Source organism: Aythya fuligula, chromosome 16 (genome assembly GCF_009819795.1).
Source record: "Aythya fuligula isolate bAytFul2 chromosome 16, bAytFul2.pri, whole genome shotgun sequence".
Taxonomy (NCBI): domain Eukaryota; kingdom Metazoa; phylum Chordata; class Aves; order Anseriformes; family Anatidae; genus Aythya; species Aythya fuligula.
This window is the reverse complement of record NC_045574.1, coordinates 10,458,694-10,473,413: the sequence shown is the minus strand read 5'-3', so window position 1 is coordinate 10,473,413 and position 14,720 is coordinate 10,458,694. Positions and strand designations below refer to the sequence as shown.

At 48.3% G+C, this 14,720-nt stretch overlaps 1 protein-coding gene across 2 annotated transcripts in view; it reads left to right on the top strand.

Moving 5' to 3' along the window:
* Nucleotides 1-10,476, top strand: part of PMEPA1 (prostate transmembrane protein, androgen induced 1) — a 37,426-nt gene extending 26,950 nt beyond the window's left edge. The window contains exons 2-4 of one of the 2 annotated variants that reach the window (XM_032198620.1): nt 5,311-5,465; nt 9,758-9,811; nt 9,920-10,476. In XM_032198620.1, the coding sequence (XP_032054511.1) occupies nt 5,311-5,465; nt 9,758-9,811; nt 9,920-10,465 (755 nt within the window). In that variant the 3' untranslated portion in view covers nt 10,466-10,476. Of the gene's footprint in view, nt 1-5,310; nt 5,466-9,757; nt 9,812-9,916 lie in introns of both variants that reach the window. The other variant, XM_032198619.1, reaches the window with a different exon arrangement.
* The last annotated feature ends 4,244 nt before the right edge of the window (nt 10,477-14,720 follow it).

Sequence of the window (14,720 nt, the reverse complement as noted above, 5' to 3'; positions counted from 1 at the left end):
CTCCGTGCCCGACACACAGAGCAACCTCCAGGCAGGTTCAGATGTCTTTTCCTGAAGAACACAGGTGGAATGAGTGATACTGGGACTCTGGTAGGAGGGACAGTCACGGGAGCATCCAGAAGCTTAGGTGCACATCCCATCCTTCCCAGGTAATTATTCCCTGATGGTTAATTAACCATCAGCAGCCAGGCTTGTTAGCGAGGTACCTCGCTGTGTCCAGCTTGTGTGGCCTCACTCTGGGCAGGTGACTGCCAGAGGACAACAGCAGCAGCAGCAATTTTTCCTGCACACCCTTAGGAGGATGTTTCTGCTAGTCTGCTCGAGCTTGTGATCAGGCTCATCCTGCCCAAAGTGCCCCAGCAATGTGCTTCAAGTCACAAGTAAGGGGTTTTGAGAGATAAAAATACCCAGAGGAAGCGAAAGTGAACATGGGAGAAGCAAAGTGTTCTGCAGGGGATTCTCTGCTTTGTTTAATTTTGTCTCTGAAAACAGCTGCAGTTTTAGCACGGTTCACCCCAGCATTTATGATTAATTTTTTTTTAAGCTTAGGAATGGTGGCTAATGCAGCTCCATTTGTTCAGCTCAGCCGTTATGTCCTGAGCAATTTCATTTCTCATCCCCTCTCACGTGATACCAATATACACAGAAATCATAACTTAAGCTTACGGACAATTGCTTTGACCTGGGGGTGTGTATTATACCTCGCTGAAGGCAGAGGTCTTCTTGGCTCAGACCCTGCCTGAAAGTGGTGCTGTCCCCATGTAAGCAGTAGCTGGAGCATCCCTCATTACCCCAGCGCAGTGCAGGTGTCCTTTTTTCCTCTCTGCACAGCCAGCGGTGCTGCGGAGCGTTCATCTGCAGCAGTGATACCCTACGAGGAGGGAAGAGCGTTCGTAAAGTTTATAGTAAGCATTTTATCACCTTCAGTAAGTCATAAAAGGTAAGGAAGCGTGGTTAAAGTACCCCACAGCCTCAGCTGCCCCCGGCCACTGCGCACCCGTGTGCGTGCAGAGGGTGGCACCTCGGCGCTCACAGCGTGACCGCTGACGTTTAGCATCATTAAACCAGCCAGTGTTGGCATTTTGTTCATTGCACTCGAGGCTCTTGAAGCTCGGGTGTGCTTTTCTGGCCCTGCTTCTGCCCAGCCCTAAGTGTGGTCTGGGGGGGCTGCCTCCGGCATGCCCAAAGGATGCCTCCGCGCATCGGCACCCGCAGCCCCCGGGGTTTTAGGGTTTGCTCTCAGCCTTGCTGCAGGCTGCTGGGAAACCCTCATCTGCAGCCACGCGTGCCTCGAAGCGGTGTGTGAGTACCCAAGCTGGAATGGGCTCGATCACAAACACCCAGCCTCGGGACCTCGATAGTCTGGGGGGAGAAGGCTTGGCTGAGAAGGGGTGCGTGCGTGCTCACCGACTGCAGGAGCTGCAGCGTCTAGACGGGAACTACGGAAAAGCAGGTTGTGTCACTTAAATGGGATGTCTGAACCTGTTAGTTTGAAACCTATTCGGGAGTAAAAATTATGCAAAATTAAATTAGTGTGACCTTACTTTGCATTCGGAGGCTGAATTTGCCCATCTTGTAAAGCCTAGTGCATTTATAACACTTCCCTTGGGGAAAATTACAGAGAGAAATGGAATGAGGTCTTTTCTAATTGAAAAGTGACAATGATTAGGAAGCCAAATACAAAATGTGTTGAGTATTTTTTTTCTTGTTTTGTTGTGTGTGTGTGTTTTAAGAATACCAGTAGAATTATAAATTATGTGCTTTGCAGTTTGGCTTGTTTTTCATTCCCCAAAGGCTTTTTATTAGCATAGCAGCTGAATTGCACTTGTATAATAACATATTAACTCAAAGTTTGTGTGTTGTTTTTTTTTTTTAATGATCTTTCTTCATTAGTTTGACTGAGCTGCTTGGATAAAATCTTACCGAGCATATCCAGCTTTCCAGTGTGGTGTGTTTTATTTTGTTCCCCTCTGAAAATGAAGCCCATGCAGACAAGTTAAAACAGAGGGAGAGCTGGCAGAAACTTTGATGCCTCAAGTGGGTATGAGTCTCTTGAAACTTGAAAAGCCCCAATTGTGCGTGGAGCTTTTTTGGTTGCGTTTGATTTCTTTTCTTTATTTTCCTTTGTGTTTTTTTTTTGAAAGGCCACGTTGGGCAACATGAGTGTTCTTGCCGGGGCGATTAAAGCTCTTCTCAGCATACCTGATGTGTTTATTCATAGGCTCGCATGCTGTGCTGTTCATGTGGGGCTGGGTTTGGGGGCAGAGGGTGCCCCAAACTCTTCCCTGAGCACCTCCTGGTGCGGGGATTAGAGGCTCCTGGTGGGGTTGGCTGCCTGGTGTACTCCAAATACAGCAAGGAGAGGAAATCTCCATTTCAGTGACAGCAATAATGATGTCAGGGCAGATGTGCTTCTCGTGGTGCTGGCTGGGTGTTTGGCACCAAAACGCTCAGATCCTGGCCTGTGGTGCTGGACGAGCCCAGGTGTGCTCTGCACAGAGGTTGAGGTGTTTGCTTCCCTGTGCTAAGGAAGGAAAAGGGAGACGAACGTGGCCGTTGTGACAGGGCCAGGGCCAGAAGATGGGGGCTGGTAGGGTTTGCCGTTCCGAAGTGCTTTGCCAAACCCGTTTACAGAATGTTAATTTGCAGCTTAATTGTCCTCCCCTCTCCCACAAAGCAAGATATTAAAATCAGCCGTCTATTTATAAAGCCAGCATGGCCGCAGTAACAGACTGGATTCGCGCTGAAATGCCCTGATTCAGAGCTCGGCACGTGGTGCATCACCCAGCCTGGCCCCGCAGTGCTGGCTCTGGGATCTTGGGGTCCCGACCTCTCCAGATGGGCACCTCGAAGGGATTACAGGAGCGGATGGGCAGGGGGAGAACCCCTGCCCACCAGGAACCTTCCCATGGCTCCAGTGCCCACTGCTCCCAGCAGCTGTCGTGCAGTGCCCCAGTTAATGGGGGTGCCTCCATCCCACCCCGTGCTTCATTCTCTGCTCATCCCATGTCTGCATGTGTGCCGGAGACTTGGCTTAGGTCTCTTGTCAATAATGTATTTATTCCATACATTTTCCTTCTCCCCACCACCTCTAAGTCCCTGCCACTGCGACCCCTGGCTCTTCCTGAGGGCCGAAACTTCACCTGTGTCACCGAACTGCCCTGACTGAATGGCAGGATTTGGTTCACTGAATGTGCCTCTCATTCTAGGAAAGTCACTTTAATTTATAACTGCCATCCTCTTGTTTTTCTTCAGAAATGTTCAGAACTTTTTTTTTTTTTTTTTTTTTTTTTTTTAAAAAGAAAGGAAGCTTTCCATCACTGGCCTCGTTTATTTTTCCTTGCACCTTCTTGCTGTGGCCAAAGCACATGTTGCAGTTAAGGCTAAATTGACTCATCCTCTGAAATTCTTTGGTTGTTGTTTTATGTCTTTTTTTTTTTTTTTTTTTCTTTAATGGTCTTTTGCACACAGCCTGAGGCCGTTACCCAGGGAGGCAGTGCAAGTGCAGAAACCTGCCTTGCACAAACAAATCAGCAACAACAAAAAAATTGGAATCAAGGGGCTGGACCTGGGGCTTCAGCTTGCAGAGATGCTCTGCAGATGCTCCAGAGGCCTGTTCCTTCTGTCAGTGGATGGCCATAAATGTGACTGTGGAACAGGACAAGCCCTCCCTCCCTCCTTTCATGAGCCTTGTCACCATCCCCGGGCTGGGGACACGTGGTGGCACTGCCCCCTGCTCCAGGAGCACCTGGGCAGCCGCATGCGCAGCCCCAGCCTCGGTCCCATCCCTTTTTGGGCTCTCAGGGGTCCTGAGCTGCAGGTGCCAGATGCGGTTCTTGCTTTCAGGGCACCACTCTGCTTTGGGAAGGTGGTGGCTGGAGCGGGTTAAACATTCGGGGACCTTTTGGGATGGTGGGAAGTGCGCCTGCCCGGCAGCAGAAATAGCTGCTGTGTAGCAGGATGGACTCCAAGGTAACTGGCAGCACTTACCACCTGGGCTGTTTTCTTGACATTTATTTGCTTTTACTGGCACTTAAATGCCACCTGCCAGGAGAAAACTTTCCATTAAACAGAAAAAAATCTGCCTGACTCAGCAGAAGCCACCCCTGGCAGTGGGAGCAGTGCAGTGCTGCCCTTGGGGGCACCGCCAGTCTTCCTGCGAATGTATTTATAAATAAAACCCAGGGGGCAGCATCCCTGACAGCTTAAGGCACAGTTCCCAAAAGTGGGTTTTGTAGCTGTTCCTACCGAGAAACAGACTTTGAATGCCCAGAGCAGTTGAATTTGGTTTTCCCTGGCCTGGCCCTTCCTTTGCAGAGGGCGCAGGGAGCGCTGGGCTCTGCAGGCGCGAGGGGACTCGGGGGGGCAGCAGCTGCTCTCTGGGTGCATAGAAATAATGACCCTAGTGCTGTGTCAGTCTGGGGCGCTCGGTTTTATTCAGCCTCAGTGAGGTGTGAGGAATTATTTTCTTAAATTTTAGGAGTGTTTATTTGCTTTTGCCTCTTTTTTTTTTTATTATTATTATTATTTTTCCTTTACGCTGAAGTTAACCGGCCAGTTTGTTTGTGCGTTCTTGTTTGTTGGAAGGATTTTTGGCAGTTCTCCTGTGTGCCAGTTCATGCCGCTCACGATGCCGCAGCTCTTGTATGCGCTGGCTGCAGAACGAGGGGGAATGGGAGCACAGTCAGCACCCGGCGGTCCTGTTGGGTTCTTTTGGAAAACCACGAGGTCTGCTGGTGATGGATTGGTGCTGGGGAGGGGGCTGCTGGCACCTGCAGGCCCCCAGGGTGGTGGGGATATGTGCCTGATGCCCGTGTGTGCCAAGGAGGACTTGAGTCCTGTGCGTCCTGGAGGGAGGAGTGGTGGTGATGGGAGGAGAACAGCGAGACTTCAGCTGAGTTTCTGCTGAATTAGTTCGTTATGACCGATTACACGTGGCTTGTGGTCCACCAGGTTCGGCACCAAACCTCTGCCACTTGCACCTAGCAAACTGCAGACAGAGGAGCAGCAGCGAGGGGTTTGGGAAGTCTTGTCTGGATTGCAGTTTGGAAAAACCATGCCTTGTGGGGCACATCTAAAGATCCCTCCTAGAGACCGTTGTGTGGCACCAAAGACATGAATTAACGTGTGTTTTTTTATGAAGTAGCTGGGCTCGAAGCATGCAGAGCCCACGTATGTGTGTCTGGGAGTGCTGTGGGGGAAGGATGCAGCTGCACTGTGTCACCGACTGCTTGGCCAAATTCCTGCTTCTTGCACTCAATTAAGTGCTGCTTTTTCAGGTGGCTCACAATATGTCTCTCTCTCTTGCAGCGGAGTTGGAGTTTGTACAGATAATCATAATCGTGGTGGTGATGATGGTGATGGTGGTTGTGATAACCTGTCTGCTGAACCACTACAAACTCTCTGCGCGATCCTTCATCAGTCGGCACAGCCAAGGGAGGCGGAGAGATGAGAATCTGTCATCAGTAAGTCACACACTGCTCTTCTCATCCATGTCTTACTGTCTTGTTTGCCAAGTGATGTGAAACTGGGGAAATGTGAGAGCCAAAGGCATTCATCTCAGTTGCGTTTGCCCATGTGCCACTCAGCACTGTGTGAAGACGCCCTCCAGGTTGGGTCCTGGCATCGTCTTCCCGGTTATGTGGGGCCCGTGTAGGGATGCCTTTGGCTTTTTGGGGTGCTTTTTGTGATATACAGTCAGCTGTAGCCTCCACTTTTGTCCTGAGCTTTGCAATGTGGACTCTCCATTAGCAAAGTAACCACGTGAGGCTGTTCTTGGTGTATCCTGTTCCTGAAACCACCACTTACCATCAGCTGTTGGGTGCATGTGCCTTGACATTTACAACCCCAAAGTATTGAGTCTGCTGGCAGCTCCGATTGGAGAGTCCTAAACGAGCGAATTAATCTCTTCCTGCCTCCAAGAGGATGGGGAATCCTGAAAGACCTTCTCCAGTTTTCGTCACAAGTGAAGTCGTGCTGTCACTGCTGCAATGGAGGTGTCAGAAAACGCCCGTCAGCCACGCGAGGAGAAAACCTCTCCAAGGGGATGCTCGGGAGATTCCCCGCTTAACTTGGGCTCTGTGGTTCACAGAAGCCTGAGGAGAAATGTGTTAATTGCACCTCCAACGTGCATTCAAGGGGGAGCCCCTCCAGCCTCGCGGCAGCTGCTGGCTTACGCAGAGCTGGAGGTTTCATCGGATGCAGCAGCTCAGCGACAAGAACCTACAGGGAAAAGACAGAAAATTTTCTTGGAGGGTGAGCATGTACAATTCACTGCTGCCTGCATGGCTCTGTCTTCCCGTGCAGGGATATCTTGTACTGATGTGTTTCTTTATCGTTCACCCTGAAGGATCTTAGAGCTCTTTAAACGGTAGGGCTGCCTCAAGGTCACTGCTTCGTGCTCTCGTTTCCAGCCTCGCAGGGCGGGCGCTGCTGCCTTGTGCTGGCCTCTGCGGAGCTGCGCTCCCTTGTATCGGATCCGGGAGAATGATCAAATGCTCTGAGCTTCCTTTGATTCCCTTTTATAAAGCAGAGAGATCTAACATCAGCTTTAATATGTGCACCACTGAGGGCTGCCCAGCCAGCAGGTGCCGGCTGCCCCTGCTCCACGGGTGCTCTCATTTTGTCCCACAGGGCACGGAGGACCCTCACCGGGTGCTCTGTGCCAAAGCGAGGAGAACGCCCAGTCTGATGGAGAGCTGTGAAGACCCTGAGCTCAATCAAACCACCCTTCATTTTGTCAGCTGCAGAGCGTGTGTCCAAAGGCAGCGAGTGCCTCATGCTGCCTCCTGAAGCCCTGCAGCACAAACCCCCTGCCTGGAGCAGCACAGTGTGGGCACAGGAGTTCTCAAGAGTAGCAGACTGTTTTCCCATTTACACTTTATTATTATTATTATTATTATTCCTTTATTGCTTCCAGAAAGTTTTACTTGAAAAATACCAAAATGCTTCATTTACAATTTTCAAATAAATTCCAGGACAAGGCTTTTTCAAGTTGCCTGTTTTTATTTTCTTGAAAATGAAGAAAAAGAAGAAGGCTAAAGTGGAAAGAAGAGAAAGTTGTGTGGAAATGGAACAAAAATTCCAGGTTGAAACAAAATGTCTTGACTGTTCAGGAAAAAAATCCTCCTTTTTTTCCTCCCACTAGGCCAAAACATCCTGGCGTTTTTTGGCCCAATCCCTGCACCGAAACAGCTCCGTTATTTATTCAGCCTTCACATGCGTGAGCAATTAAATGGCTTTTCTGCAGAGATTTACCTCTGCACAGCTGCCAGACCTCTATGAGGACGCAGTGTCTTCTAAACCTTTCTCAGAGCTAAGGAGAGGAACACGGAACATACTGGCTTTGGGGTTTGCACCCTTTATAACTCTCCCTCTTCTCCTGCCCATCTTTGCCAGCGTCATGAAGTGGCAGCCGAGCTTCCCTCGTGGCCCCAGAGCCCTCCAGGAGGGACAGAGAAGCCCCTGGGCATGAAGCAGGGAGCTCCTTGCAGTGGGATCAGCTGCAGTAAAGATCTTCAAGGTGGCTCGTTTGGGATTCAGCACAGCGTGTCTTCTTGTAGAAAACCACTCCAGCCTAAATGAGCCTTCGAGGACGGCAGGCAGCGTCTGCACCGAGTGAGATACCCGTTTGTGCAATCCATTAAACTTGCACTGAACTGGTGTTGGGCTTTCTAAATCCCAAACTTCATTTGGCTGTCGTGACCAGACAGGCACTGGAGCTCCAAACACGCTTTTCATCTTCTAAAATATTAAAGTAGTTCATCCCATGGTCAGAGTGCTGCCAGAGCTGCACTCGTTGTCCTTTCTTCTCCTAGCTCAAAAATTACAACTGAAGGAGAAATTCATTTCCCCAAAGGTGTGGGGTTTTTTTTCTTTAATGTGGTTCCTGGTAGCGTGGAATTTTTGCATTGCTGCACCTGCTTCTCAGTCACAGCTCTATCAGTTGTACCGAAACCGTCTCCTTGTAACGGGCACCTCTATTTTTCAAGAACTGAGAATCTTCAAGGAATGCAAAAATACTTTTTTCTTTTTTCTCCCCCCAATAAGAATGGTTCTGACCCTGCACCCTCGGAGTAATGAGACCCTCCCTAAGAAAAAATGGAAAATACGTCCTCCTGAAGGCTCGGAAACTTAATCTGCACCACTCAGCTTTGTGATGGGAATTCTCTGACATTACTCAAACAAGTGGTTCTATAAAAGTCGGAGATTGATCTCTAAAAAGAAATTAAAAAGTAATTTTAGATTCTGAAGCGAGTCCTGGAATACTGGCAGAGGCTTTTAAAGCCATATTGCTCATCAAGACCTAACTTCCATTTTGTGAAATCACAGCTTTCTGGACAGGGCCATTGCTGATGAACTCATGTCCTAAATATTCTGGAAGCAGAAGGTATGCGAGGAGAGCTGTGAAGCTGGGGACATGGCCAGAACAGGAAGGATGAAAATATTCCTGTTTGCTGCCTGTGAGATTTGCCCACCCCTAGCTACTGCTTTCTGGCAGTTCTAATCCTGATGTTGATTTCATAAAATGAGACACGAGCCTTTACTCAGAGGGGCTCCATAGCAGTGCTGGAGGCCGGGGGTTCGTGGCTGGGCAGCCTGAAGCTGCTTGGTTTGGGGGGAGCCCCCCTGTGCCCTGGTAAGAAAGGTATTTTTGTAGATGGAGAGTCTGTGGTTGGCAGCCCTGCTGCACAGGCTGGGTCCAAGAGTGGCCTTTGGAAGGGATGCTTTATCCTTAAAGGAAAAAAGGGAAAAGAAAAGGTGCCTGGCGTTTTCTTTCCCCTGGTGGTGAACGTGTCTGCCGGTGCCAGAACTGGAGATTCACCTGCAAGGGATGGGAAGTGCCAGCGACTGCGGGTTGTAATTAGGAGCCTCCTGGCTTGTTTTCCTGCAGCTTTGTCTCCCGGAGCGATGTTGCTGTATATGAATATTAGCAATATTTAAATATTTTAGGTCTTACGGCAAAAGCGTAGAAGGTGAACTGTGTGTTCGCAGTATCAGCAGCCAATGGAAGGAGGCTTGTTTGTTTGTTTGTTTTGATTACGAATTGTAAACCAGTCCCATGGTTTGGGGGAAATTGGCTTGTGGGATTTTCATGCCTCGGGTTGTTGGCGCCAGGGTTCAGATTGCAGAATCAGGGTTGATGCCTGCAGTGTAGGGAAGCCTCTAGACCGCAGCTCCTCGGTCTTTTTAAGCAAGAACCTGGAATCCTTTGGGGGAAAAAACACCGTAGAAGCATCCTGTTGCTGTAGATGTATTGTTTTTTTTTGTAGCCAAATCAAAATTGAGCTTAACATTTGAGTATTCACTTATTCTCTTTATTTTCCCACGACTTCCTTGATTGCTTGCATCCGAATGTGGGTGTGAGTTTTGTTGTGTGTTTTTTTTAAATCTTGCCATTAGTTCATGGAGCGTTCTCGGGTACGCTGTGAATCACCACCCCTGGCTCCCGGATCCCGCACTGCGAAACGCCGCTGCGGCGTGTTGGAAGCGGGGAGAGGAACCTGGTGGGTGGGCGCGGGTGGGAGGGGGAAGCCTCCAGCCGGGGAAGCGGGGGGTGCTGCTGCCATTCCCATCATTCATTCTGCGAGTGCTTGACTAAACACAAATGGGGCTGAAAACGGAGGGGAATCCTGACCACAAGGGGTATTTCCAGTGGTATTTCCACTCGTACCGGAGCGGGTTGAACGCTTTGGAGCAGGTCGGGGCTGCGTGTTGCTGAGCCTGACCCTCGCCTCTCTTCTCCTTTCCCATGCAGGAGGGCAGCCTGTGGCCGTCGGAAAGCACGGTGTCGGGGAACGGGATAGCAGAGGTGAGGGCCCTGTGGGTGCCACATGCCACCAACGCCGCCTGTCCCCGTGCCGCGGGGCCGAGCCTCACGGTCCTGCCGCCCTTTCTCTCTCTCTCTCCCCTCCAGCAGCAAATCTACACCCCGAGGCCCAGCGACCGTCTGGCGGTGCCGTCGTTCCTGCAGAGGGACCGCTTCAACAGGTTCCAGCCCACCTACCCCTACCTGCAGCACGAGATCGACCTGCCCCCCACCATCTCGCTGTCGGACGGCGAGGAGCCCCCCCCGTACCAGGGACCCTGCACGCTGCAGCTGCGCGACCCCGAGCAGCAAATGGAGCTCAACAGGGAGTCGGTGCGCGCGCCCCCCAACAGAACCATCTTCGACAGTGACTTGATAGATAACTCCGTGTACGGGGGGCCGTGCCCCCCCAGCAGTAACTCTGGCATCAGCGCGACCTGCTATGGGAGCAATGGCAGGATGGAGGGACCGCCGCCGACCTACAGCGAGGTGATCGGGCACTACCCCGGGTCGACGTTTTACCAGCACCAGCAGAACAACAGCGGGATGCCCTCGCTCTTGGAGGGCAGCAGACTCCATCATTCACAAATCAATGGCCTTGAGAGCACAACCGCATGGAACAAAGAGAAAGAGAAACAAAAAGGGCACCCCTTTTAAAAAAAAAAATTAAAAAAGAAAAAAAAAGGAAATGAAAAAAAAGAAAAAGGCAAAAAGGAAAAAAAAAGAAAGTTAAATGAAACACTCTGCACTTCTCATTAAAAGAAAAAGGAGAGAGATTGAGAGTTGAGGAAGATGAGCAAAGAAAAAAAAAGCCCTTCCCCATCTCTCCATGTATAAATATTTACTTGTTATGTCTGGTCTGAATGCACAAGCCTACAAAGCTTGCAAAAACATTTCTTTATTGAGCTGTGTCTAGACGTTTAAAAAGGAAAAAAAAATCAACTGTAGTCCTTTTTTTTGTTTCTAGTTGAGCTGTGTGTGAATGCTTTTTTTTTTTGTTTGATTATTTCACTTAACTTTAAAGACAAAATATTTGCACAAAAAACATTTTGTTTAAAGATCTGCAATATAAATATATAAATATATATTAAAAATAAGAGAAAGTGTATGTGTAAGGAGCAGGAGTATTTTTGTATTAGAAGAGGCCTATTCAAAAAAAAAAGTTGTTTTCTGAACTAGAAGAAAAATGGCAATTTTTTGAGTGCCAACTCAAAAAGCGTGTATTCCGTTGTAAAAAAAAAGGACAAAAAAAAAAACAAAAAAACAAAAAAAAAAAATCAAAAGCAGGGGTTTAGAGTTATTTATATAAATGTTGAAATTTTGCACTATTTTTTAATATAAATATGTCAGTGCTTGTGTTGGTCAAAGCCTCTATCATGTCTACCATGCAACCGTTAAGGGATATTTGTCAAAGTGAAGAACAAAGTAGCTGGAAGGGGGTGGAAAAAACGCTAAGGAGGAAACGGCAGCCCCGCGAGGAGCGCAGCGAGCCAGACTGCATCACACACAACGCCTTCATTTCCAGCGGCCCCACGGGGGGCCGGCGTTCCCTACAAAGTTCCCTGCGTTCCCTACAAAGTTCCCTACGTTCCTACAAAGCAGGAGGAGTCGGTGCGCGTCCGCATGTCAGCCAAGAGGGTTTGGGGAGTGCAAAGGTAAAAAAATAAAATAAAAATCCCTGCTTCTGAGAGCCAGTAATGGCAGAAGCAGACAAAAATTACTTGATTTTTTTTTTTTTTTTTTTTTTTTTTGGACAACCTCTAACTTTTTGGAGGGGGGTGGTGGGGATGAGAATAAACTTCTGTGTCTGAAGGAACAAAGCGTTTTTTGGTTTATTTCTTTCGATGTTAACCTGAAGGGCCCTGCTTGGAGATAAGTCATGTGGAAGTCGATGGGAGTAAATGGTACCGTGCCCACCGGCCACCTTTCGGAGGGGGTTTCGATATCTCACTGAAAGGCCGAGCTGAAAACTGTGTTGTTCGGGGAAGTCGTTTTCGATTTATGTGAAAATCCCAAACCCGTATGTGGAATGGAAGTGCGCAGTCGGGCCTCAAACCTGCAGCTCCCTGGGCTGCCTCTGGTCATTGCTGTTTTTTGCTTTATTATCCTAGCTAAAGAGGCGTAAAGTACGGTAGATGGAAACGAATCTGCTCCTGTGATGTATTAACTAAAGGCTAAAAAAAACGCTTAATGCTTTAGAAGCAAAAACCCTTTACCTCTTCTGAAGATTTCTTCATTCAAAACGGCACCGTCCCTCGCCCGCCAGCGTCCTCCCCTCCGGATGTCGTGCGTCTTTTAATTTATCTCCGTTTCAGAAGCGTTTTGTCTTAACTATGCTATTGTTTACATATTTTTTTTTTGTACCGCGTAGATGTCGGGTAGGTGTTTTTGCCCTCATGGTGAATTTGTACGTGACAGAGCGAGCGAGTGAGGAACCCGAAGGGAGAAGCCGCGGCCGGCACCGGGAAGGGCGGGCAGGGCAAGTGCGGGGAGCCAAGGTTTGGCGAGGAGGTGCGATCTCGTTTTCTGCAGGATGCTATCTAGTAGAGTGACATAAATGAAAGATATAAAGGCAATAACTATTGTTTTTAAGCAACTTTTCTATTACTTGAACAAAAAAAAAAAAAAATAAGCATGAGAACAGTTTTGAAGTTCTGACCATTTGAACAATATTTATATATATTTTAAAGAAGACGAAGAATAGCTGAACTTGAAGTTTGATCATTGTTTTTTGCTTTTTTTTTTATTTTTTGCCTAGAAATAGTCATGTACCTTCTCAATACTTCAAACCACTTTTTCACAGCTCTCAAAATCTTCATAGCTTTACAGTCGTGCAACCTAAATTTTAATGACCTTAAAAACCTAAAAAAAAAAAAAAAAAAAAAAAGCCACAAAAAAAAAAAAAGGGCTGCAAAGGAGAATAACTAGTTTGTCATGAAAGGTACAAAACTGATGAATTTATACGAGTTTTTAAAGACGTATCTTTCCTTTATGTAACATGTCTATTTAGTGCCTTATTAACGAAACAGTAACCCTCCCTTTTTTCAAGAGGGGAAAAACAAAAATCATCATTAGCGTCACAAGTAACCAGCGTCTGGTCTCTTGCTCCTTCGGACCTTGCGTTCACTTTTCCAATTCCTCGTTGCAGCGGGGACTGCTGCTGCCGGCACCGCTCCCCTCCCGGCTGAGCCAGCTCCATGTGCCGAGCCGCGCGCGGTGCTCCCTCTGCCACTTGGGTTCTTGGACTCTTTGTAAGGTAACTTGAATACATTTATGCACATCGCCTACCTGCCCGGGTAGGAAACTGTGGTGGATATTGTAAATGAGATACCAACCAAAAGACAAACTGAAATATAATATCTACTGCCCTCTTGAGCCAAAACGCGTGAATAGTGTTGTTGGGTTTTGTTGGGGGGGGTGGGGGGGGTTGCTCTGTGACCTAAACTAGTTTGTTTGCTACAAAAAAAAAATAAATAATGGTTACCTCAGCAGGTTTTGGGTGGAATATGCATCACACATCTGAAACTGAGTAGTGAGGAAGGAGGCGTCATCGGGACCGGAGGTTGTTAAGTAGCTGAGTTGTCTTGTGGCATGGCAGTGCTCTGGGCACGGAGCCCCCAGAGGAGGCAGCGAGGGGCTGGAGCTCGTGGAGACACCCAGGGGTGTGCGAGAGGGGCTAGGCGTGCAGTGCAGCTCCGGTGCTTTGAAGTCCTTGAAATTTCAACTGGTTCTCTCTCTTTCCACCCCACCCCACCCCCCATCACCTCCCAGTGTCAAGTCTCATTTCACAAACCTCACCCCAAGTATTGCAGTTCCTCAATCCCTTTGTTGAGTTGCTGGGTCCAGTTTCATTTGCTCTTCCCCTTGTATGTGGAATTTAACGAGCGTTAAATGGGATGGCTCATCAGCACCAAACTCCCACTGCGAACGCTGCCTTCCAGCCCATGTCCTGCACAAAAACCGAGCTGCCACCAGGGCTGGGGGCTCCCAAGAGCTGCGGGCAGCGGTGGGAGGGGAGCCCCAGACCCTCGGTGGGACTTGGGACGTGCAGCTGCATTTTTGCCATTTGCCTGGGTTATTTTTTTTTTTTTTTTTTTTTTTTTTTTTGCATCCTGCTGCTTTGCCACCCCGAAAACTCTGTGTTTCCATTGCAGAAAACAGATCTGGGGCCCAGATCAACTCCAAGTTCTGAATGGGTGTTTAGAAATAATGGTCTAGCCTTTTTTATTATTATTATTGTTATTATTATTGTTGTTGTTATTATTATTATTATTATTATTACTATTTAATGTTACTTTTTGCCTCGGGGTCCATTTCTTCCCAATACCCCTGTCCCGTACCACCACCAAGGCAGGGAATCGGCCGTGCACGCCGTTGCTGATGTCTCTCCTTGGTCCCTTTCAGCCTTGGTGCAGATGCAGAGAGACCCGTGCCAGGAGCTTGGCTCCTGCCCGCTCTGAGGGGTCTCCCGCATCCGCAGCCGTCAGCAGAGAGAGGTTCAGAGCCTTTAAGAATGACTGACTTTAGACAAAAGCAGAAGAAACAAGACATTGCTAACGCTTAGCAACCTCTTGTCCTAGCCTGCCTTTTTGCTGGAAGTTTTGAGAGTCATGTTAGCTTTAAAAGGGGTTGTTAATCTTGCAGATGTTCTTAGCATACAGTATGGCAAACAACACCCTGAACGTGCCACCGAAACTTAATGACCTGGAATGTGAACATGGCTTTTTCAGTAAGGATGGCAAGGAAGAATGGGTTTCGTTTGGTTCTGACACTGGTAAAAATTCAGTCCCCTTTCACAACCCTTGAGTTCAGTGGTTTGGAGATCAGCTTTACTAATCTAGTGCATTGTTTCCATACGTGTCACAAAATTCATTCTATCTTAAGTGGGGGTATAAGGAAATCCAATTGCTTT